Raw genomic sequence first — 26,801 nt, forward strand, 5'->3', positions numbered from 1 at the left:
CGATGGTTAATACTGGTTACACTAGCTTTTAAGATTGATCTGAGAATTCAGTCGTCTTTCTTGGTTTCTTTCATTAATTCTATCAGATATTGCTCCATAACTTACAAATGAATATTTGAAACCATTTGAAATAAATATTTGAATAATGTTGAGTTTCTTAAGCAAACAATATACAAATAAAGAGCAAAGGAAAATAAAGACCTAAATAAAAGTAATAAAATGCTTTTTATTTGTTATCAATTGATTTAGATCCATTTTTCTGCAAACAACCGTCTGTTGATCTTTTTTTTTTGAGACAGAGTCTCACTCTGTTGCCCAGGTGCTGGAGTGCTGTAGTGTCAGCCCAGCTCACAGCAACCTCAAACTCCTGGGCTCAAGCTATCCTCCTGCCTCAGCCTCCCAAGTAGCTGGAACTACAGGTGTGTGCCACCATGCCTGGCTAATTTTTCTATTTTTAGTAGAGATGGGGTCTCGCTCCTGCTCAGGCTGGTCTCCAATGCCTGAGCTCAAGCAGTCCTCCTGCATCCTGCCAGAGTGCTAATATTACAGGCATGAGCCACCGCACTCAGCCTGCCTGTTGATTTTCTTTTTCAAGTAAGCAATGCTGCTGTTTATAACTGAAGGTAACAATGCCTTTCCACCTACCACACTGTTAGCATCTCAAGGATGGAAAGGTTTCTGGTGAGTTTCCTCTCTGGATCAGAACAATTCTTCTTGCTTTTTCTTTTGGAGCTAAACACCCCCTTTGGTGACCCCATCTCCGAGGAAGGCCTCTGTTTCTAAGTTTCTCACCATTAGGATTATCCACCAGAGTCTGTTTCCGGTTCACTGTACTCATGACTGACATCCTGATGGTCCATATCATATTAGAGATCTGATGGGGGAGGAGGGAAATTGTATACTCTGCCTCTGCTGATTTCATTTTTCTCCTCAAGTAAAGCCAATTAATTGTTCTGCAAGTTTTCTACTTAAAGGCTAGACATATTAATACAGAGTAGTGTCAGATATTAAATCTGTAAAAATCACCAAAATAGGTTATTACCTTCATTAAATGCATAATAGGTGTTTACACACTTCACTGCTTCTATCCAAACATGAGGCACAATAATAAAAATTAATATTAGCCACCACTAGGCAGTCTACTAAGTCCCTGAAAGTCCAGCCATGAGGAGGTGGACGTGTCCCAAACGAGCAGATGTCAGTCTCTGTCATCTGAAATGAGCCCAGCAGCACATCCTTCAGGGCTGGGAGCTCTGCACCTTCTCCAGGTGATTCTCTCAGCCCCGGGGTCAGCCGAACACCTGGGAACTACCGAGGAATCAGAGTCCACGCAAACAGCAGAGAGTCAAGAGAGAACAGTGCGGTCAGAACTTAGAAAAGACAGGAATGAAAAGGATTGGATATGGGGGAAGAGAAAAGGGGAAAATCTGAAGTCCACACCTCCAGGTAGCACAGGGATGCCGAGGGGCTGCAAGTCGGGTTCCAGCACCGGCCAAGACCCAGGCAACCCTCACTAGGGAGGAGACAGGGGTAGAAGGAGCATGGTGGGGACAAACAGGATGTGTCAGCACAAACAGATTCAGCCTAGACACCTGCTGGGGATGATACCCAAAAATGACTCGCCAATGGGAATGGCCTGTGGAGAGAGGCATTCTTTGGGCGAGGCATCTCCCTCACAGGGAGAGATGCTTCCAGACCACGGAGCTCATGCTCAGGACCACCCTTTGCTCTGACACTTGGAAAGCAGCAAAACTGAATTTGTTCCAGAGATCACAGAGGGCAGACCCCCCGCCACCATACTGGTCATCCTTCAGACATGTGATAGCCCAAAAGTGTGGTCAAGAGCTGTGGCCCACCCTACCTTGCAGTGTCTGACCCTGACTATGGTGACACTTTGACAAACAAGACACGTTTCACTGAATTCCTTTTTCTACCATTAAACAGCAATGCATCAACAAAATAGTCTCAATGAAGACACTAGGGATGTGGCGGTGAATGTTTTCATGGCTCTGTCCTCACTAATACAGAGGCAGAGACTGCATATCTTTTCGTCAATTGTTGCCAACCTGGCAAGGCTTTTATAATGGCACAGCTGGTTTTTGTTAACTAGAATCAACTTTTCTTTCTGGAATTTAAAGACAGCAGAGGCCGGGCGCGGTGGCTCACGCCTGTAATCCTAGCACTCTGGGAGGCCGACGTGGGTGGATTGTTTGAGCTCAGGAGTTCGAAACCAGCCTGAGCAAGAGCGAGACCCCATCTCTACTAAAAATACAAAAAAATTAATTGGACAACTAAAAATATATAGGAAAAAAAAATTAGCCGGGCATGGTGGCACATGCCTGTAGTCCCAGCTACTCGGGAGGCTGAGGCAGGAGGATCGCTTGAGCCCAGGAGTTTGAGGTTGCTGTGAGCTAGGCTGATGCCATGGCACTCACTCTAGCCCGGACAACACAGTGAGACTCTGTCTCAAAAAAAAAAAAGACAGCAAATACTTGTGCATTTCTATGGAATTCCAATTGGAAAAGCAACAAAATAGACATGAGTCAACATTGTCTTCTTTCTAGTGCATTGTACAGGTGACGCTGCAAAGCTACTGACCTTAGCTTTGGAGATGATGGCCAGTAGCCGGGGCATGGTGGTCATGAGCATGGTGCAGAGGCCAAAGATGAAGTTTAATGAGACATAGGAGATGAAAGCCACGTCTGAGCTGGAGAAGATTCTGGACATCAGATACATCCACGGAAGAGTTGCATATCTGAAAAGTGAAGTGAAAAGTCACATTTAGTTTACTGTAACATTTATAGGAGTCCCTTCTTATCCATGGGGATACGTTCCAAGACCCCAAGAGGATGCCTGCACAGGGGAACCAGAGATCCCCTCCAATGCCTCTTTAGCTCTTAGTGGGCTCCTCAGCTGGATCTAGAAACCAAATTAACACCAGGCAGCTTAACAAAAGAAAAACACACAAACTTTATTAGTTTTACATGTACGTGGGGATCCTCTTAAGAGGACAAAGTCTTAAGAAGTATCAAAGCAAGATACTTTTAAACTTTTTAGAGAAAGAATGATAAATTTGAAAAGAAATAACATGATTAAAGGGATCTGGCTAGGAGCACTAAAATTCTAGGGGAGTCACTAGGAGATATATGGGGAGATGTAAAACTAGTGGAAGATAAGAGTTACTCTGGAAAGTATATTTATTCGGGTCCATTGCAGCCCCCAATTCCCAGTCTCAGAGCAAAGAAGTGCCCCTCTCGGGAAAGAGACAGTGGGAGCCCAGGCCCACGCAGGCCCCGTGTGTTACGCCCCATCCAGGGTGCTTTCACCATGGCAGAGCCTGCGGGGGCCCCAGGACGGGGGCTTTGTCTGGGGCTCCAGAGGGATGTATTATGTCAAGTGGTTTCTGTTCACCGAGTGAGGAAAAATTGGCAGGCAATAAAACTGCATCTATAATTCAGTCATTATACAAGTACACTGGTCCCCTCACCTGCAGTTTTGCTTTCTGACGGTTCAGTTACCTGTGGTCAACGGAAGTCTCAAAATATTAAATGGAAAATTCCAGAAATAAACAATTCCTAAGTTTTAAATAGTGCACCCTTTGGAGTGGCGTGTCCTGCTCCATCCTGCCAGGACATGAATCCTTCCTTTGTGCACTGCATCTGTGCTGTCTACGCTCGGTGCCTGCTGGTCACTTAGGCACCCTCTCGGTTATCAGACTGATGGTCTGGCATTGCAGTGCTTGTGTTCATCACCCTTATTTTACTTGATGGCCCCAAAGCACAACAGTGTTGATGCTGGCATATTGTTATAATTGCTCTGTTTTATTGTTGTTAATCTCTCACTGTGCCCAATTTATAAATTAAACTTTATCATAGTTATACATGTACAAGAAGAAACATAGTGTACACAAGGTTCAGTTTTATCTGCAGTTTCAGGTGAAGGAGTGAAGGACTTGCCATCCCCAAATATGCCAAACTGGTACCTTGATTGCTCTGAGTTGAAAACACTGGAGAGATTGCGGTTTCAGAAAGGCCTAGCTAACCTGTCTCTTCCTTCACACAGCAAGCCATAAACATTCCTCTGGGAGGGGTACCCTCCCCACACAGGGCAAGAAAAGTAAAGCAGGAGTATTACCATCAGTAAAGCAGGAGTAATCCCTATTCGTTATACTGAGAATTTAAAAATATCAAGAATATGAAAAGCTGCAGAGCTCTATCTAAAAAGTAAGGCATAAAAATCAAAGCTGAAAGTTTCCTTTGCAGTGTCCACTGCATATTGGGCACTGTGCTGTGTCCCCCACATGGCCTGACCCCCCTCACATGCTCCAACAACCCACTATGGCCACTGTGATCCTCACCTTACAGGTAGAGCAACTGGGATTAACAGACTTGCCACACCTTGATGGAGGTTCCACAGCTGATAAGAAGAGCAAGATGAACATGGGATTCCTTTCCGTGTGGACCCAAAGCTGGGCAGTAAGAGACATTACCAAGTATTGAACCCTAGAAGCTGTCCCCACCTGTATTAGACAATATGGGGATTTAAGATATCACCCAATGTCCCTAAAATGAAAACATCTCACTTTCTTCTTTCTGTCTCCCTAATTCTAGAGCCAGGTTTCGCTCATGGCCAACTTCCTTAATCTCCTTTCTGTCACAATACCACTGTACCCCATTAAAGGAGACTGGCACTTTGAATGATGATTTCCAATATCAGCAGAGAAGTCACTGACTTTTAAAGCACAACCTTCACATGAGACTCTCATGCATCCAGAGCCTCCATGTGTTCTCTGCACGCTCGAAGTAAACATGTCCCTGGTTTCTTGCAGCGAGTAATTGATTTAACCTGAAATATTTCAGTGCCTTCTAAATGTCTGAGGTTTTCTTAATATGTTAACAAGTTCTGAAAATTATGAGACTTCAAAATGGTGTAAGAGACACTAGGCCCTCAAAATAGCTATTATTTTAATATATTTCCCTTTTCATATGAGAATCTATGATATTGGAATACTTCCCTGGGTTAAGAGATACATTCTCATAGTTCAGAAAATATCATACATGTAACAAGACATATAAAATCATGCAGTGTTTCAAAGCTTCACTCAATAGCAGTCTCATAATTTGGGCATGAAGAAAATGATTTCAGAGCACACTACGGAGGCAAGAGCTGTAAAACAATTACTCTAAAACAGTTGCTGCTTAAAATAATCAAACTAATTAAATCAAAATAATTACCACAGAGGTAAGGCATGACTTCTTGGTGTTTTACAGTGTCAACACCTCTGTCGGAAATAAAGTACCGCAGAGCAGATTCAAACCCTGTACACGCTCACACCCACCACCCCGCCCTCCTGGTGCTGCGGGCACAAAGATCAAGTGCTACCCTCCATCACGTGGCCGCTTTGAGAAACAAATGAAATCACAGCATTGAACGTATTTTTGCAACTGAAATATAAGCAGTAATAGAAGTGTATGAACCAAAGTTTGGGGCAGCTATAATAGCTATAAAATTCATTCTGAGAGTGAACAAAAAAAATCTCTCCAGTTTGTAACTACTGATTGAAACTCTATATTCTGGAACAACTTGTGATAAGTAGCTTTTCTTTCCCATGTGACAGCCCTTTAAACAGCAGAAGATAACCATGTTAGTCTGCTTGAACCTCTTCTACAAAAGACCTTCTACAAAAGTCTTTCTTTGTTCCTTATACAGCATGGTACTCAACCAGCTCTCTCTGTTAAATTTTGCAATTTGGGGGTCAGGGGAGTGTGGGTAGCAGCACCTCAGAGAGCGTATGATGTGGTCATCCTGGCATAAGGCACTTAGCAAGCTTATTACCTGCTTTGATCAGCATCTGCACACCCAGTAATGCCATCTAAGAGTGCAGCAGCCCCCCTGTCCCGCTGTCAGGCCCAGATACCCCGATCTGTACTCGAGGGACTCATTACCACCTCAACATTAGTCTCTGCTTCCTTTGAGATTGTTCAGAGTCTGTACTTGGTTACTTGTTACGTAAGGTTTCCACTGGATTATGTCATTTAAATATCTGACAGGTAGATCAAAGCACTACTTAAGAAAAGAAAAAGAATCAGAGACATAGTTCTAAATGATGCCACTGAGAGTTCCTATTGCTGCATTAATGAACAGTCTTTCAGCAAGGTTTTCGACTGGCTGTGATTCTATCACTTTTTTTTTTTACTACATTTTCATTAGTTAGTTTCAAATATTTGGCTCAAATTAATATATTAGCAGCTCTAGTCTCCCTTTTTTAAAAATTTTTTAAAGAAAAAACAAATAAATTGGCTTATAGAGCATAATTTTGGGGGGAAACTTACAGTGGCTTTTAATATTCTCCACTATTTTATTAAAACACAATAAAATATGTTAGTGATTTTAGAATTTGCTGGAGATTGATGTACTGTTCACAATATTTGGGATTTATGAAGGGGTGGTTTCCTTCCTTGAAAATTGGCTACTTCCGCATGTTTTGTGAATTTCCCAAGGCACCGGAACAGGATCCTGTGATCTCATCTCCACAATCTTGTGGCACCAAATATACACTAAATATGTACTTAAGCTTTCAATTTTTTACATAAGCTAGACTCAGTTTTCTTTCAGACATTTTTAGGTGTTACTTCCCTTTTTTGATGCCGATTCTCCCCTCAACCCCTTTACAGTTTAAATAACAAATTTTCCTTGATAGAGAGAAAGAAAAAAAAACAAAATTGTTACTGGGCATGTTTGTTTTGTTATCTCTTATGAGAATCTGTTCATTTATCCAATCCCTTATTTCTTCAGATTCCAAACCATTAAGCGGCCCTGTTTCATGCCTGAACATGTTCTTAGGTTTCAGCTCATTCTGGGATTCTGCCTCCCTGAGACTTGTTCTTGGGCCCCCTGTATCTACAGGTCCTTGTGGAGACAAGAGTGAGCCCACTCTGCCACCCTCGCCCGGAGAGCCCCTGCAGGAGACCACAGCTGCCCAGACTGGGGTTCTCATTGCCCCTCAGCTGTGTGCCAATGAAGAACTACCTTTCAATCTGCTTTCATCCGGAATACCCCAGGATCCCCCCTGTGACCCTCTTCTATCTCCCTCAGGTTCTTCTTCTTCACTAGAATTGGCCCTGATCACAAACACCATCTGAGTTACCACTTCACACCTCCTTGATCCCTCTAACGTAAGAATTCTTAACCAGAAGTGTGTAACCCCCATTGGCCTGTGATTGTGCTTCAACAGATCTGTGAATCCCCAGAAATTCTTTGAAAAAGTGTTGTAGTTGTGTATGTGGAGAAAATTCTTAGCTGATGTCAGATTCTTAATGGGGTTCACAATCAAAACAATGTTGATAAAAATTTCTAAAAACATGGTTCTTAGGAGCTTCTAACCATTTCATCGTAAGCCTTATCTCAATTTTGGAAATCTATTCTCCTAAAATTCAAAAATAATTTTATAGCAAAGTCTATTTTACTCAAACTATAAGGTGATATGACGACACTATCCATTCAATTGGATCAATAAACTGAAATCAGAGTATGTTCTTAGAGCTAGGTAAACATATATAGAGATCTTTATACACAGGCTCATAAATTTCCAGTTGACTATAACAAATGTGTCTACCATAAGCATGTATTATAGCTTAGGATATGATATCCTCTAAAGAGTAAAATAATTCTAAGGATAACAATAATAGTTAAAATTAATCTAATGGGAACTCTGTGCCAGTCATTGTCCACAGTATTTATATAAACTACCCAATTTAATCGTTATAGCAACAGAAATGGAGTTTTACAGGGAAGAAAATGAGCTTTAGAGAGAATAATAAATATTTCCAAGGCCACAGAATTGGTGAGTGGTAATATCAATACTTCCCAAAAGATCGTCTTTCTGTCTTGTCTCTTTCTCTCTTCCTCTCTCTCTCTCTCCCCCATCCCTCCATCCATTCATCCACCCACCCATCTATGCATTCATCTAGTAATGATGTATATTTGTTTAAGTCAAACTTTGCTCTGAATTAGATGTTTTGAATAATTCCTGGTCATTGATATAACTACAAACTGTGTAAAAATCATTTTATTTGTAATCTTTCGCTTAAATAAAAGCTGGATGTTTTGTTTTAAAAAAAAAAATGCCTTGAAGCAGGGCATGGGGGCTCATGCCTGTAATCCCAGCACTTTGGGAGGCTGAAGCAGGAAGATCACTTGAGGCTAGGAGTTCAAGACCATCCCAGGCAACATCACGAGAACCTGTCTCTACAAAAACTTAAAAAAAAAAATTAGTTGGGAAAGGTGGCCTGCACCTATAGTCCCAGCTACTCAGGAGGCTGAGGTGGGAAGGATTTCTTGAGCCCAGTTGTTTGAGGTTGCAGTGAGCTATGATTTTCCACTGCACTCTAACCTGGGCAACAGAGTGAGACACTGTCTCAAAAAATAAATAAATAAATAAATAAATAAATAAATAAAAGCCTTGGATTATAATAAATTAGCACGTCAATTATTTTCCCTGCTATTAGCAAGTATGTCTCATATATTTAGTCTATATATAAACATGTATGCATGATGTAAGAAGACACATATATTCCTGATACCAGATAGGTATAACTTGAGACCTGTAGCAATGATCTCGATTCGTGTGCATAAATGAGAAATTTGTAAAATGATTTTTCTGTTTTTGCAATTTTTCCTTTGAGAAAAAAAGTCCTAGAAGTTAGACAAAATATTTCCAAACTACTAGTATCATAGGAGAGGGGAGAATGTGCCATGTGCCAGACAGAGCTTCCTGAGAGAATCTCCACAAGCGCAGTCTCTGAGCTAACTGGATTATGGATTTGAGCAGCTGATTAAAGTCAGCATGAGAACAACAGAGGATCCGTCTCCAACCACACACGTTTGTCAGACAGCTTGAGGACCTGTCTGAGACAGGGCAATGCCATCTTCATCACGACCGTGTCAGCCCTTCCTTCTCCCACGGGGCATTCATCACCCTGCTCGAGCTTGTTTGCTCAGCGCCCCTTGTAGAAGCAACATAATTGCTTCAAAAGAGAGGAAATCATGAAGCCGACAGCAGGTTAAAGCCATCCTGAGGGTTTTCTCTTTCAGAAAACAAACCATAATTCTGCAGCAGCATTTCTCATCACATACCCGAAAAGTCCCAGCAGGAGGGCTGTGGCTGCCAAGTTCTCACGGAAAGTAAAAGCTGTTAACTGGAAGGCGGCAATAACGGCGACACACAGGCAGACGGAAACCAAGTAAAAGAGCTGAGGAAATAAAAGGAAATACGGGAGAGCTGTTACATCAGATGATCGTATTTATTATCATCTACTTACCCCGAAGTTTCCTTTCAACCTCCAGTGAAATACATATCCTATTTTGCACATTGGGAGTTTTGTAGCTGTGGAATTAGTCCTGGATGGTCACTGTTATGGTCTCAGCTGTGTCGCCCCAAAATGTTTAAATCGAACCCCCAGTGTGTCTGAATGTGGTTGTATTTGGAGAAAGGGCCTTGAAAACAAACATTAAGATAAAAGGAGGTCATTGGGGTAAGCCCTCATGCAACTTGAGTGGTGTCCTTATTAAAGAGGAGATTAGGACACAGACACACGGACGATGACCATGTGAGGACTCAAGGGAAAACGGTTGTCTACAAGCCAAGGAGAGGAGCCTCAGAGGAAACCAACCCTGACTGTACTTTGATCTCGACTTCCAGCCCCAGGATTGTGACAGAATAAATTTCTGTGGTTAAGCTGCCCAGTCTGTGGCCTTTTGTTACAGCCACTTGAGCTGACCAATACAGAGACCCCTACCCATCTCCTTCCAGAAGAGTCAAGGAATCCAAACACCTTCCATGAAACATGGCCGCCCCCCAACACGGAGAATGAGGACAGGCCCCTTGCCTTGACCCTCAACCTAGCCTTACCTTGGAGTGTTCCCACAGGCCAGGAACAACCACAGCCTTCCCTGGGGGGGCTCACACACCCAGCTCCCTTTTCTCTTGGAGCTCTGGCTCAGAGCTCTTTCTCAGTGTCAGCCATTTGGATGGCTCCTTCTCACTTCTCAGATCTCAACTTAACTTTCACTTCCATCTTTGACCACCCCATGTAAGTCACCTCCATCCCATGGTTGTGTTTCATTCTCTCAGTGGATCCAGTCATGAGCCAACTGTATCTTGTGTGTTTATTTATTTGTTTACTCACATGTTTCTTGCTTCCTCTCATAAGAACACAAGATCTATGAAGGGAAAGAGCTTCTCTGTGTTATTCATGGCTTTATGCCAACATCTCTGTCCACTTCAGCGGCTATAATAGAATAACATGGACCGGGTAGCTGACAAACAACAGAACTTGATTTCTCACAGTTCTGGAGGCTGGGAAGTCCAAGATCAAGGTGGTGACAAATTCCGTGCCTGGTGAGGACTGACTATCTGGTTTAGAGACTGTGCCTTCCCACTATGTCTTCACAGAGAGCTCTCTGGGGCCTCTTTTAAAAGGGCACTAATCCCACTCATTAGGGCTCCACCCTCATGACCTAATTATCTCCCAAAGCCCCACCTCCAACTCCCTTCACATGGGGGATTAGGTTTCAACATATGAATTTTGGGGGGAGGAACACAAACATTCAGTCTATAACAATCTTGGACACACCTTGACCCATAGCAGATCCTCAAAAATATTCCTTAAATGAATGATTGAATAAGCAGGGAATGATTGCAGGAAAGTGAAAAAACAGTCAACCAAGAAGACAATAACCCTTCCTGATCTTAAACCCCAAGGCCAAACATCACAGAATAAGGAAGAGACACATTTAGGGGGAGGGATAAGGAGATAGTAAACTAAGGATACAGGAGAGAGGGGAGACCCTGTAGTTTTGGGAGCTCTGGTGCTCTATGGTGTCTTGGAAATGTGGACCCACTTCGCTTGTATGTTCTTATTCTCTTTTGATGAATCCTTATTCCATTTTCTACAGGAAATTTGTGGCCATTAGACAAAGCCAAATAGCAGGCAGGAGAGAGTGAAGTGACCACTCGCGGTCTGCAGCACCAGGAACAAAACTGATGTAGGAGGCAGAGGCGGGTGCTGAAATGCCACCTCTGCACCAACTAGACATAAGATCTTAAGTCACTTCCTCTCTCCTACCCTAAAGTGTCCCTTGGTAAAGATGAAGAGTTTTGAGGACCAGCATTTTTTAATCTTGGCTGAGATTCACAAATCACCTTGGGTACTTACTAAAACATGTCCTGCCCAGGCCTACTGAAAAGAATCTTGAAGGACAGGCTCCAGGGGACCTTACTGTTAGTCAATGTCCCAGGTGATTACAATCACTGGGCAGGCTGAGGGAAAACCCTGAGTAAACTAAATGAACTCCTGAAATGTTGAGGTCACTTAGGTGTGACCCATACGAATTGAACTTTCAAAAACAAAATACAGGTTACATGATCAAATGGAAGTAAATTAGCTAAATTCTAAGCCAGCTCAAAGGAACAAACATTGCATGAGAGCAACGTGTTAATATGCCAGATTCTGTGCAAAATATGACACAGTGAGCATAGCACCTGGTGTGCAGTGGATGCTCAGTAAATGTTGGGCCCTCTGGCCTTCCACTGACTTAAGCAAGATTTCCTATATCACAGGAGAAATCATATTTACGATGGCAAAGATTCCACTTTCCTCCACAAGGACAACTCTGCTACAGAACAATGAAAGTAGACGTTGACCACTGAAGGGCAATCTATCATATAAGATGCATTTTTTGACTCAAGATAAATGTCCTGAACAACAGGGCACAACTGGTCAATGCATCTGGCATTGTCCTCCTAAGGACTGGACACAGTGACCTGGAGGGTGTCTACTGGGGAGCTGAATGTACATGGAAATGCCAGTGATACCTGCTATACACATTAGGGACCAAGGCACAGGTTGGACTAGAGGGACTTTTACGGATGAAGATGACAGACTGTTTCTAATGATTTTTGTCACCTCACCTTCTACTTCCTTGAAAAGAGCATATTAAAGGCGATTGCTTTCTCATCTCCCCAGTAAGAAACTTTGCATTTCTTTCCCTGCAGGTCCCTAATTTCCCAGATCTCCAGCCTGAGGCCCGTCAGTCTTAGACTTAAACCTGAAATGCTCTTACCAGTAAGAAAATCCCTTCTTTTACAGACAGTCCAAGCAGCCTGTCCTCCCCACCCCACTTCACACACACAGTCAACTGATCACTAGCAAGGAGGCACATGGAGCCTCCTTCCCGAATCCTACCATGTCATAGAGGAAGTGAGTGAACCAGTACGTCCTGTGGCCAAGGCCACTTATGTGCTGCAGCCTTTTGGCTCCGGTCACCCTGTCCCTCACCACGGAGCTACCGATCGCTGCAGACAGGATGGAGAATCCCAGCACAATGCAGAGGGCGACACCACACTGGCGGATGCTCTCCAGGCTGTAGGCAGAACAGAACAGACCGTCAGGGGTTACACAGAGAACACGAGTCTTCTTTCTGTCATTAACAATCAGTGATGATGACAGCAGTAAAAACCACTAATTAAATACACATGATCAACCAGGCGTGCTGGCTGAGGGTGTGGCTCTCCTCATTAAATTCCCTCAATCACCTTTGAGACAGGGCTATTGTTCTCAGTTTATAGAAGACATAACTAAGCTGCGCAAGTTGAGGAGCATTTAAGAGTTTGCTGTTGTCAAAGTCTGCTCTTGACCGTGAAGCCGCCTCCAAGGTAAGATGAGGGACATCCCCAAAGTGGCAACCACGGTCAGCTGTGACCTTTACCCACGCTGGGACTGCTTTGCTCAACAGGAACACCTGCGAGGGAGTGGCCTTCAGATCCTCACTTCACTGGACCATTTCTAAATTTAGTCACCTGAAATACCAAAAAGCTTTTGCAATAGGGTGTTTTTGTAATAACATATACTGTACGCCTTCTGGTTATTTTTTAATTTGGAGCACCACCTCTAATATCCTTCCCTCAAGTTAATTGCTGCCTCCTCTCTGCTCACTCTTTAGGAACAGTCAGGCCACACGTGGTCTTACAGAAGTTGACATGATGAAACCTCTCACCACAAACCACCCACCGAGCCGTGACTTCGTTCAACCAGAACTCGTTTTGTAACAGACGTCGACTTGCCTACTCCAGGCATCCTGGGCAGGTATCAGAGACCATTCAAGCCAGAGGTCCTAAATCAGTACGTGAATGTGAGGACAAGCTGCAACACGCCTCCCGCTGGCTTAGCTACTTGAGGGGAGAATGCCCATTAAGCAGATTTGCATTCTCCAGCTCATTTCGGTAGGTCATAAAAAGCACATATATAATGCTTACTTTTATTATCAACTTTTAATTAAAAGTTTGCCAACCATATAATAGAGAAGGGAGATGAGTGAAAAAACAGAAGACAAGCAGAAGCATGCTCCCCTTATTAAGACAACGAGAACCAGCACGTAACTCCCTGCGGGAGAGCACTGGCTTTATCACTACCGTGACTCCCTCTGGACAATAAGAAAAAGGTTGCATGAGAAATGTTCAAGGAGGCATTACTATGTTTACCTATATGTATGCTATGTTTATGATTTTAACCCAAAAAAGAGATCTGAAAGATGTGCGGTTCCATAGGATTCTGGAAAATCCTTCCCTTAGGACAATTTTTGCTTAGAAGTACAGCTTATCTTTTTTAAGCTCGGTCAACACACTTCCTCTTTTAATACTCATTTTTCTCACACTTTGTAAAGAAATGCCCAAGCCCTGTGCCACTAACTATATATGCCAACGTCTCTTGGGGCAAATGTCAAAGAGAGATCAAAATCACCCCTGAGATAACTCAAAGATTTTCTTCCATAGTTGGGGTCACCACCCCCCGCCCTCAGCACCCCATCAACTCACATCTTGTCCTCGTTCAGCAAGGCCCCTCCGTACGGATGGCTATAGAGTGTTATTCCTGTGAACAACAAGTTGAAAGGTGAGCCGCAAGCCTGCTCCTGCATGATGAATCACAGCCCAGCTCCATGCCACACAGACCCCCTGTGTCCAAAAGATACCTCCTGTTTGCTCTGCCCAGTCCTGGTCCATGAGCAGCAAAAAATGGTAAATTTCATCAGCAATTCAGCAAGTGGGTGCTGGGATTTTTGTCATTGCTACTGTTGTCAAACAACCAGCATGTATTGTCCATGCCTTATATGACAAGCACTGTGCTTATGGGTTATCACATTTTATTGTCTACTCCTGAAATGTATCCCAGTGGTCTGAGTAATATATTATCCATATGTTTGCAGTGAGGAAACAGATTCAGGCTAAGTATTAGAATATGGAAAGGAGATCATTTGATAGAAACCATGTCAATATTTAAGAATTCACCTGTAGATCAAGCCAGGTTTGGACACATAGAAAACAGGACCATTTCATTGAACCAATTTTGGTTTTGGAGTTATTTGTTTTGTTTTGCTTTGTTTTTTTTTCTTGGCTTGTGCATTAATGTAATGTCAGCAGCCAATATGGAGAAAGTGCCACCAAATTATCAATTAAGAGGGTTTTATTATGAAGGCTGTTCATCACATCACACAGTGTGACATCCCTTCCCCAGAAAGTTCTAGTCAATGTTTCATCAAGAAGAACTCTATAAATGAAACTGGTTTGTGTTTCATCCTAAAGACATTATGGACTGTGAGAGTGATCAGTTTTCCTCTTTTCATTTGGTTGTTTGAAATGTGTGGAGCCCAGCATGTGGCTTGTGTGTGGAGCCACCACGGAAGGCACAATGTCCTGTCCGTTTCACGTTTCCACTCCTAGGTTGTTCTTCTTCTTTTGGGTCTCTTGTAATTTATCCTGTCACCTGTATTTTGCATTCCCCTATGAGAGCACATTAAAGACTTAGTCAAACGCCACGGGGTATAACTAAGCATAAATAAGTTAAAAGGCACAGAACTGAAAAAGATGACAGTATTTCAAAATCCCAACAGTGTTGTCACCTGGCATCGGGACTTCTGTCCCTTTGCCACCTCTTCTCCTCTCCAGCTGTGTCAGCCTCAGCCATGCCCTGAGGTAAGTTCTGGCTCGTAGCATATAGAACAGTGGGAGATATTTGTTCAGAAAGTCCTCTATATAGTTTTCTAGAACAATTTCTTTAACTATAGATCAATATTGTCCTGATATTCTGGTCTAGGCTCTCACCATGTAGGCCGGTTGCCTGCTGTGTCATTTCCTAGGTCCTGGACTTACGCATTCATCATGAACTGAATTGTGTGGTCTTGACCCCCTGCCTGTCTGGACCAACAGCACCTATCAGTCTTTCACCTACCTTTCTTTCTCTTGCTGAGCTCAACATCCAGCCCCAGTCTTCCTAGTGTCTGCCAGACCCCATCCTTCCTAGGTTTTGACTTGCAGGCAATGTGTTTCACTGGAGGAGCAGCTCAATATTAACCAACTCTATCAGGTGGGTGTGCAAAAGCTAACTGAAATTAGACTGCGCAAGTACGAGATCCTGCCAAAGTGTGGCAAGTGCCCCACTGGGTGCTGTAGATGGTGGGAGTATAGTTGCAATGTTGTGGTGCAACTACGAGCAATAAGTTCTTCCAGGCTCTACATATAAATTAGAACAATCTAGATATTATATCATTTGAGGAACACAAGAGAATATTGGAATCGTTTAATCTGAATACACACACATCCCCCCTGGGGTGACAGGGAGTATGAAAATGTCTTTAGATAGATAGAGAATTGTCTATTATAGACCAAGGAAATGACTTGGTCTATAATATTTGAGAAGGAATAGTTGGTCCAAGCAGCCAGCTTCTAAAACTATAATAAAGCATATGCTTACAGGGCTGGACCTTTGGGTCAGGCCAACCTCTGGTGGGGGAGAGAGGGCTGGAGATTGAGTTTGATCATGTGGTAAATGATTCACACAGTCATGCTTATTAATCAAACCCCAATAAAAACTCAAGAAACTGAGGCTCAGTGGACCTTTTAGTCAATGAACACACAGATATGCTGGGAGGCTGATGTGCCCGGATTCCACAAGAAGAGGGGATAGAAGCTCTACAATATTCCTCAATGTCACTTTCTGTGTCTTTTCATGTGGCTGGTCCTATTGATTTGCATCCTTTATAATAAAATGTTAATTGTAAACATAGTGCTTTCCTGAATTCTACAAGTCATTCTAGCAAATTGCCAACCCTAATGGAGACATAGCTGGTGTCCGAAATATAGACAATCTTGTTGGGGACCGTGCCCTTTGACAGCCAGTGCCAGAATTGAGCTGCTGCACACCAAGTTGGGGGCAAAATGGAACACGCTCCGCAGCTGAATTCCCCCCACGCAGCAGTGTGTAGCAACGCAGGCATGTCCAGAAGTCTCCCTGCAGCTCTCTTCTCCCCACATCCTCAAATTCCCCTGGGGTCTTCTCAGGCGTCCTTTAACTATCACAGATATAGCCTACATATCTCCCCCCCATGATTTGTGTTAAATCCAAGAAAAAGATCCCATCATCAGCCTACAGATGTTCTCCTTCAGCTTTCCCACCGTGGATGCCCCATCATCCTCCCAGCCACTCAGACTCAAAAACCAAGTCCTCCTATCTCCCTGCTCTTCTTCACCCACACATCCAAGAAACTTCACCTCATCTCCCTCCCCACAGTGCCAGGTCTCACTCACGAACACCTGCACCCATGCCTGGATTCTCCTAACTTGTATCCCCTCTCGGCTTGCTTCCCCTCAAGCTCATCAATCCCCCCCAGAAGCCCTAAATAACTTCCAGAAAGAAAAAGAAAAATATAGAGTCCATATTCTTTACCTAGACACAGCTTCCCATTAAAATGAAGTCCAAAACTCTCATAGTATCTTCATATTATCCTATTCTGTTCTCATGTGGAAAACTGGATTGCTATCATTTCCCCAGACCCTATAACTGCAGGCATGTTTCACCGCTTCCTTGTACTGCCTTGCCCAGCCCCACTCACACCCCGCTCCCATCTCACATCCATCCAATGAATTAAATTTCCTTTTTCTAAATTATTATGCTCTTGCTTTGTTTTGTTCTGTTTTCAGCTTAATTGAGGTATAATTGGCAAATAAACATCGTATATATTTGAAGTATAAAATATGATGTTTTGAAAAATGTATACATTGTGAAATGATTACCACAATCAAGCTAATTAGCATATCCATCACCTCTTATACACTGCTGGTGGGAGTATAAATGGTACGGCCATGACGGAAAACACTATAAAGGTGCCTCGAAAAATTAAAAATAGACCCACTATATGCTCCAGCAATCCCACTTCCTGGTATATATCCAAAGGAAATAAAATTAATATCTGGAAGAGATATCTGCATTCCCGTGTTCATTGCAGCATTATTCACAATCACCAAGATATGGAAACAACCTCATTTTCCATTGATAAATAAATGGATGCAGAAAATGTGGGATATACAGATAGATAGATGATAGATATACACACACAGTGGGATATTATTCAGCTCTTTAAAAAAGAAGAAAACCCTGTCTTTGCAACAAGGCTGAACCTGCAGGACATCGTGTTGGGACAATAAGCCAGACACAGAAAGACACACTGCATGGTCTCTCTTGCATGTGGAATCTACAAAAAATCAAACTCATAGAAACAGAGTGGAGGGTGGCTACCGGGGCCAGGTGAAGGAGGTAGTGAGGTAATGCTGGTCAGAGGTACAAACCATGAGGTATAAGGTGAATAAGTTCTGGAAACTTAATGGACAGTACGGCAGTGATAGTTAACAATTATATTTTGTACACTTGAAATGTGCTAAGAGATTAGATCTTAAGTATCCTCCCTGTGCACAGAAAAAGATGAATTAAATGTGCAGTAGACCGGAGGTGGGTAAAGAGGAGGAGAGGTAGATCTCAGACTGAGTCCTTACATACCTGCGAGCAGAGAGGAGGGTCTAGTATCTGAAAGTACACAAGAATCAGCCTGTGGCTGTGTGCTGCATGCCATCTAGAACACTAGGCTGTTTGTGTAAGTGCTGATTGAAAACTCAGCCACATCTGTGTGATGGTGCCCACCTACAGGAGCAGCACCTGAAGCGCAGGCGTTTCAGAAACCTTCCCAGAGCCCGACACGCGTGACACAGCTGAGAGTCAGACCTCGGGCTGCAGCCGCCATGGCCGTTTCCCCACCCGCACACCACACAGCTCCCTTCAGCACACGCAGCTGGGTGCCCAAAGACGACAGCCACACAGTGGGAAGGAGACAGGGCTGGAGGCTGAAGGCCCCTGCTCTGCTCATTCTGCAATACAAGGCTGCAAAAAAAGCTGCTATGTCTATGGAGAGTTCAATAATAAAATTTTAAACTACCAAGGTTGGATCTTTATTTGATCAGGTTGCATAAATATCTTTTCTTACTTTAAACCATGACAGTCATTGCTGAAAGATTAAAAACAGTGCTCTCATATTTGCTTTTGGTGCCCGCATTCATCTGGTATGAATTTATTGCCCTTCATTTTAGCATATTTCCTGGATTTGTGTCATTCTGTTAGGGTTTTAATCTAGGAGGCAAGAGTACATCTGGTCTCCCATCTCACTGGTGAAATGATTGACTGCTTCTGTGGTTAGTAATTCCCCGACGTGCCAGACCCTATTCTGGATGTTTTCATAATACATTTTCTCATTCAGTAATCTGATGATAAAATTCCGTGTTAAAGAAACCAGTATACTGTGCATGTATTTCTTTGTAAATCAGCTTTCAGCATTTTAGAATTGCAGATTCTTACAGGAAAAAGGAACCCCATGAAGTGGTCTAATGTGGACACACCCTTGTGTTCCAGAAGCAGAAACAGCAGCAGAGGAATGTGCTGATTTTCCTGGAGCATGTGAAACCCGCTGTGAACACAGGCAGAACCCACGTGTCTGGAGCCCCAGGTCTGAGCCTGTCTTATCAAATCACCTATTGACATGCAGGACACCGAAAGTCTCGCCTCTGTGCTAAGAGCCACAAGGTGTGCCAACAACATGTATAACATATAAATGAAACCTCAACAATTGCAGGAAAGAGCTGCTGACATAGTTTATGTATTTCTGTAATAAGCTTTAGGAGAGAGCCGGCAACGGCAGCCAAACTGCCCTCTCTTCCCGTCCTTTTGTGCTTAAGTGTTATCTTCCCTGGGGTCTGCCTCCACCTCTTAGAAGTATGAGGCCACAAGTGCAGATACCTGAACCCCACAAACCACAGTGGCTGTCCCTCCCTTCCTGGGGCCCTCACTCATAAATAATTCGGAGGGGCCACAGCTTTTCATTTGGCACTGCCTTCAGAGCCCTATAATTTACATATTTTTCACAGAGTAAATATTTAAATACAATATATTGAAGAACATGCATACATGCTCTGTGGTTCCTCTCCCAGCGCCCTCCAGAGGATCATCGTGGCCCTGGAACGCACCCTTCCTGCTCGGCACTCAGTGCTCCAGGAAGATTCCTAAGCACTTTTAAAGGCCACCACTGAACTAACTCTCACTGCACAGCCATTCCCACATTTTCACCATGAAATTAAGAAATTCTCTCCCAAAGTTAAGACAGAGAGAAAAAGAGCACCTTAGACCACAGTGTTTAGGAAGGAAAGGCCATCACATAAGTAGGGCAAACCCCGGGCTTGCTGTCAGAATTGCATTCAATCTCATCCCCCTCCATGGGGCATTTACCTCCAGCTTTTGTAAGACAACAGCTTCTCCCTGTCAGATCAGAAGTTGAACAACATCTTGACTTTGTTCTAATTTTGATGGCAGAAATCTGGGCACTGAACATTAATCGAGTTTCATCAAGGGTCAAATAGAGATTTGATACCTTTCTTCACAGGCCTGAGAATTCATTCACAAGCATCTCTTCCATGCCCACTGTGTAGCCACACGCTATTTCAGAGGGACAAGCAGGCCCTCTCTTGAGAAGTTCACCATCCAGGGGGGCTAGAGCCCACTCATGGGACTAGGTACCCTGCGAGGTACCCAGGAGGGTTATGTGGAACAGGGTGCAGAGGAAGTCGAGAGCTTTACAGGGGAAGGGGCAAATCCAGTGATGCACATGAAACCCTAGCGGGCATGCAAGGAGGCACGATCTTGCAGGGCTGCCCTCAAACTGCAGAGGCAAGGTTGACAAGAGCATGGTCACCTGGGACTGCAGGTAGTAAGCGCACACAGGTGGCCCCCCATACAGTTTTTCTGGTTTGCAAACACTGGGTGAGCTTTACATTTTTATGTTGCAATTTAGCTTATACATTAGATGTTTTCAGAATCATAGTTATTCTTTAGAAGCAGCTCTGAAAACCTAAACATCTGTAAATGGCAAGCTAATATCTCTTGAAATTGATGCTGAGAAGATTTTATTTGCATTTTGCAAAAAGGGGGAGGGACTTGAAGTTATTTAAATAAATAATGTGTGAGTATTTTCTGAAAAATAGAAGAGCTAATGAATGGAGAATGAAAGAAGACACAGGTGGAAGCTCATTCTTTCCCCCAAGAATCTCTGGGTTCCCTGATACTCCTGAGCAAGAAGCAGCAGGTAGGAGAAATTACACCCACATGGGCCCACTCTCACTCTCACAGCAGCCCCTTGTTCTTGAAAATAGAACAACTTTGGAAACCAGAGCTCCTTTTACAGATCCACGGGGAGAGAGGAGAGCTTATGAGCTGTTTCACAGAGAGGAATCTTGTCAGATGTGCAGCCAAGGGACTGAGGGGTGCAGGGAAGGAAATCAAGGCAGAGGGACATTCCAGTGACTTATCTGAGGTCCAGCGTAATTGGTAGCAGAGTGAGAACTACAACCCTGATTTTCGGGATTCTGGTTTAATCCATTTCCTGTGAGACTAAGAAAATCATTTATAGTCTTTGATATCCTCGCTGTAAAAACCCACATTATTGCAATGGACAATCTCTGTAATTGCATTGTTATTGCCATTGTATTATATGCACTCAGCACTCTATTTAGGTAACAATCATATTGTGATAGAATCTTGAAGTTGATAAGATGTCCAAACTCTTAAAGAGAGGGGCCATGGTTTCAACACCACAATTGAGTAGAAGAAGGAGCTCACCCAATTCTTTCTGGCATCACTTCACAGGTTTTCAGAAATGATGTTTCAAAATGTACATTTTGAATACATTTGAATAATTTTCTTTGATTATTCTTATCATTTATATTCTGGCTTTTCTTTCGAAGAATTGGCCCACAGCAATGTATAAAATGTTTAAAATTAGTTTTCTCATTCAGTATTCTCATTATGGCTACATCTGTTATGGTTTCCAGACTCTGTATATCTGCCATTTGTAAAAATGCACATCTGTGCTTTTGTCCAATATCCATTATGATAGCAAGACACTTAGCATGTCTCCAATTCAAGTAGTCGCTTTCGGGTTCATTACTCCTATAAAATGTATATCTTTGGAAGTATTAATGTCCAGATGTCTATAAGTATCTACATCAAAAGAGTTGTCTTAACGTCAGTATATGAGGAAAAGTTTGTATTCTTTTAATTAATTCACTATGAGATGCAGTGATATATGGACAAGTAAAAAAAATTAATTCAATCTGACAGTATTAAAAGAACTATATGAACTATTCCGATTAAAATGCATTTTGACGGCTCTCTCTCTCTCCTCTTCCTCTTAATCTCTCTCCAAAATAATAGAATTTACACAACCTAAATAACATAAAAAAATAAATTTAAAAAAAAAAGTTATTCAGGAATGGGACCTGTGAGAAAATAACAAAAAAAAAATAAAGTCTTATTACCAGATCTTAGAAGATGAAAAGAGAGAAAGTGAATGAGACCAAAAAAGTATTCAAAGATATAATGGCTGAAACCTTCTAAAATTTGGTAAAAGGCATAAACCTAAAAATCCAAGAGCTAAGTGAATCCCAAATAGGATAAAACCAAAGAAATTAACACCAAGACATATCACAATTAAATTTCTGAAAATTAAAGGAGACCAAAAAAAAAAAAAAATCGTGAAAGCAATCATAGAGAAGGGAACACCAACTGGAATAGCAATGGATTTCTCATTTGAAACCATGCAGGCCAGAAGGAAGTAACACATTTTTCAAGGGCTGAACTTTTCTCTAACTGTCAACCACTAATTCTATACTCAGTGAAACTATCCTTAAAGAATCAAGGGGAAATGAAGACATTATCAGTTGAAAACAAATAAGTACATTTGTCATTAGCAAGCCTACTCCTAAAGAATAGCAATAGCAAGTTCTGTAAACAGAAAGGAAATAACAAAAGAAGGCTTAGAACTTCCAAAAGGAAAGAACATCAGAATGTGTTAAAAATAAGAGTAAATATAATAGACTATCCTTCATATCATGAATTTTATCCCTTCATCTCACAAAATTTTTAAGCGATTTAAGTGAGGATTAGAACACCATCTTATGTGGTGCTCAACTTACAAGGAAATACTAAAGACACTAGTATTTTAAAAGTGGAGAAGATAAAAGGACATAAATTGAAGTATGGTTTCCATACTTCACTCAAAGTCATAAATGACAGTATCAGTAAACTGTGATAAATTGCACATGTATATTGTAATACTAAACAACCACTAAGAAAACTATATGAAGGGATATACTCAAAACACTATAAAGAAATCAAGATGGAATCCTAAAATAATATGGGCAAGTAATTCATAGAAAGGCAAGAAAAGAGACACAGAGGAAACAGAAAACAAAGAATAGAGTGTCATACTTAAATCCCAACATATTAATAATTATCTTAAATGTAAATGGACTCAGTACACCAATTAAAATGTAGAGATTGGTAGTGGATTAAAAAATATGACCCAATAATATGCTGTCTACATAAAACTCACTTCAAACAGAATAAGATAGATCCAAAGTTAAAGGATGGAAAAAGTATGCCATGTGAACATTAACTAAAACAAAGTATGAGAGACTACATTAGTATTTGATAAAGCAGAATTTACAACTAACATTGCTGGTGACAAGGAGGAATATTACATAATGATAAAAGAATCAATCAACCAGGAATACATGGCTATGGCAAATGTATACACACATTTGATGTGTACATCAGAGCTTCAAAATACATGAAGCAAAAACTGATAAAACATAAAGGAGAAATAGAAAAATCCACAGTTTGGAGACTTCACTACCCACCCCTAAACAAATGACAGAACCACTAGATAGAAAATCAGTGAAGATACAGAAGAACTGAACCACACAATCAACCAACAGGATCTAATTGACACATATGGAACACTCCCACCAAGATCAGAATATATTTTTTTGGTCACCCATAGAAGCTTAACCAAAACAGTATCCTGGTGCATAAAATAAACCTCAACTGATTTAAAATAATGGAAATCATGCATAGTATGGTCACTGACCACAATTAATCAAATTAGAAATCAGTAACAGGAAAATCTTAAAAACCTAGAATTTAAACATCGCACCTCTAAATAATCTCTGGGTCAAAAACAAGGTCTTAAAGGAAACTAAAAAAATTCAGAGGCCAGTCTTATTTGTATTCCCTTGAAAGTAATGTGTTTTGACTCATAGCTTTGTAAAAAAAGTTCTTTATCCTTGAACTTTAGAAAACTCAGCAAATTCAGTGTATCAGTCATTGCTATTTTTACAAAATCCAATTCAGAAATTTGGCTTGAATCATGGCAAACTATTCCAATCCATTGACCTAGAAGTTGTTTTGTTTTGTGTTTGATACAAGTTTTCTTCTTACATCATTCCTTGTTACTTTAATTATTATTCATCCACCTTCTTTCTCTACCTAATTCCTTTAGCTCTTCCCCTCTGGTCAGCTTTATTGTTTGTAACAGTTTTCCTCTGTGTTCTTAGAGAATTATTTCATGTTTTTTCCCCTCTAAATCAATAATTCTGAGTGAAGGAGAGAGGTTTGCAATCAATAATGTTACTCCATGCATCCAACGAAAATTCATATTCTACCTGCATTTTAGCTAGCTCCCTTTGTGTCTCACTCTGCAACTCCACCTGGCATTTTCTTCTCACCGTTTACTTCTGTTTCACAGAGTTTGCACATTTTCCTGTATTTATGTGGATATAAACTCGCCGTGAGGTGCTTCCCATGAAAACACCCTCTCCACACAGGTGACCTTCTCCTCTCTGAGGTTGGGACATTAGTCTCTGTTCCATGCTGGGTTTGACAGTGGCTTTGTTATTCTTTTGTTTCTTGTTTCTCCTTGGTTCCAGCAAGAGCAAGCTAGTCCTAATGGTTTTTGATGCTCAGTGTCCTCTCATATTAGGCTCCCCTTTACCTTCACTTGGGGGCTGCTGGGTCTCCTCTCTCAAAACCTATCCAAAGCTCTCAAGGGCATATTTAAGGTCATGGATGCCAGCTGATTTCCAATATCCAAAGGCTATTTGTTCATTCAGTAGCTCTATTATACAGATCAGAGATTATCTCCTGTTCTCATGTTCATGCTCTCTCATTATAGTTTGGGGATTTAGTCCTAGAAAGTTCTGTATTTCAGCAAAAGTAAAACAGGAAAAACGACGATGCATGCCATTTCTTGCTCCAGGGTTCATTTTATTTCTGCCCTATTATCCTAGCATGCAGCCTGCACAGAGCTCCTTTTTCCTCCCTGGCACTTGTAGCTTCCTAAGGAGTTGTAGCTTTCCAGGGCACTCAGAAAGAGAAGTACTAATGAGGAGAAAGGAAAAGAGAGAAGGAAGAGCACTTTCTGGTTCCTGGTTCTGGTCCTAGAATGGTCCTCCGTTGGCCCCTAGCAGCCAGATGTCTGTCAGGTTCCTAACAGTGAGAAGGTGAGTGTGGACATCTCTACCCTGACTCCTAATACACACTTTTGTCTGTTTTTCTCCTTCAGTGATCAAAGTATGAATCAGCTGTGTTTCTCAGTTTAACCCAGTCTGTCTTAAACTTGGCTGCAATTAGAATCATCTGAGGACAATAAAAACTCCTGCCATTTAAAACTTACCCCAAACCAATTAAATCAGAATCTCTTTGGGTTGACAACAGAACTCTCAGGTGACTTCAACGTGCACATGGTTCGAGGACGCTGGATCTAGCCTGATCATGACACTGCTGAGGTTAATTCTTCTCACATGGTGGCATTTCATTGCTAGTATTCTGAGGTTTAGACGCGATTTGGATGAGGAGCTGAAGTTTATCTCCGAACATTTCCAGATGCTACTACTACCCTCAATAAAATAGAATAGAATAAAATAATAAAATAGAATAGAATAAAATAAAATGTCCTATCCTCTTTTATTCTTACTCTTTCTCCTTAGAGGAAGATAACCTACTTACCTACTTAGGCACTATTCTGTTGACTCTGTTTTCACTTATTCCCTTAGTCCTATTAAAACAAATTTCCTCTTAGGTTCATTCTTTTATATTTCTATTTAATATTTCAATTTAATAGCATTATGCCAACTTACAAAGTGAAAGCAGCAAGTATTTATTTTACTGCATATTTATCTTTATTATAGAATATAATTATAGTAATGAAACATACTATAGTAACCCTATAATAATGATGCAAAAGTTCATTCATTTAAATAACACATTTATTGAATACCTCCTATGGATAAAGACTTTAGAAAACACAAATACCAGTAGTGCAAACACCTTTCATGAAGTGTTTACATTCTTATTACCAAAGACAGAGATGTAAAAAAAATAATGATATGCAAAGTATTAACTGATTTAATGACTATCTGAGTTTGTTTGCTGTTGCCAAAACAGAATACCTGAGACTGGGTAATTAATAAAGAAAAGAAATTTATTTCTAGCAGTTCTGGAGTCTGGGAAGTCCACGGTTCCAGCAATAACTAACCCACTCCTGAGATAACAGCATTCATTCACTCATGAGGGTGGAGCCCCCACAACACAATCACCTCCCGAGGGCCCCACTTCCCAACATTGTTACACTGGGGACCAACTTTCCAATACATAAACTTCTAAGGGACACGTTCAAACCATAGCAATGACCTAATATAGTGTCTAGGAAATATCTGTCATAAAATGAATGTTTGCTAAAAATAAATAGATGGATGAATTTTAGAAGCTAATGTCTGTGGGAAGAGAGAAAAGAAGCCACTAACTCATCCTGCAAAGATGACAAGGATTCCAACGGAGGTGATATCTGAGCTGGGCCTTGAAAGTTCTGCAGGGTGAGGTGGGCAGTCTGGATCAAGGCACTGTGGCTATGAGGGCCCACAGGGACGGCAGGCAGGCAGACCAGCAATGTAAAGGCTGGTCACACCTCAGGGAAAGGCAAGGGAGCATAAAGAGAGTGAGGCTGAAAAGTTAGGTGAGTAGCATCTCATGCATGGCAACTTACAAGCGTGGACTTCATTATGAACATATATGTGAGACATTAGAAGTCCTGACTGTTGGGCAAGAAGGACAATTTTAACATTTTAGAAACACTTTTCCCAGAGAAATGGCAACACCTTGATTGTCTCTTTATTGCTGAATCAATGTAAGTGGAGTCTTGACAAACATGCTTTCAGAAGAGAGCAACCAGAATGGAAAGCTGCTCAGACACGCAGTCTATGATCAAAGGGTTATGTCAGGTGATCTGTGATGGGCACACATGATTGGATTTGTTTTTTGGTTCTATTTTTGTTTTTCCATTATTTCACCCCAAAGGTATGACAAACAGTTGGACATTGCTAGGAGAACCTAAAGGAAATTCAGTGAGCAAGCCATGTATTAATAAATATGAGGAGGAGAAAATTCCAGGCAATGGGAACTGTGATTTGAGGCGGGAGAACACATAACACATTTGGGAGTCGACACGGAGTCTGGTGTGGCTGGAATCGAACTTTCGGC

At 41.8% G+C, this 26,801-nt stretch overlaps 1 protein-coding gene across 1 annotated transcript in view; it reads right to left on the bottom strand.

Annotated features, from left to right (window-relative positions):
- ABCA13 (ATP-binding cassette, sub-family A (ABC1), member 13) overlaps positions 1-26,801 on the bottom strand; it is a 518,893-nt gene that overhangs the window by 153,633 nt on the left and 338,459 nt on the right. Inside the window, 4 exon segments of the mRNA XM_012646893.1 lie at positions 2,599-2,755; positions 9,136-9,251; positions 12,246-12,423; positions 13,874-13,928. Of these exon segments, the coding sequence (XP_012502347.1) occupies positions 2,599-2,755; positions 9,136-9,251; positions 12,246-12,423; positions 13,874-13,928 (506 nt within the window).

This window comes from Propithecus coquereli, unplaced genomic scaffold, assembly GCF_000956105.1.
Source record: "Propithecus coquereli isolate 6110/MARCELLA unplaced genomic scaffold, Pcoq_1.0 Scaffold252, whole genome shotgun sequence".
NCBI classification, from domain to species: domain Eukaryota; kingdom Metazoa; phylum Chordata; class Mammalia; order Primates; family Indriidae; genus Propithecus; species Propithecus coquereli.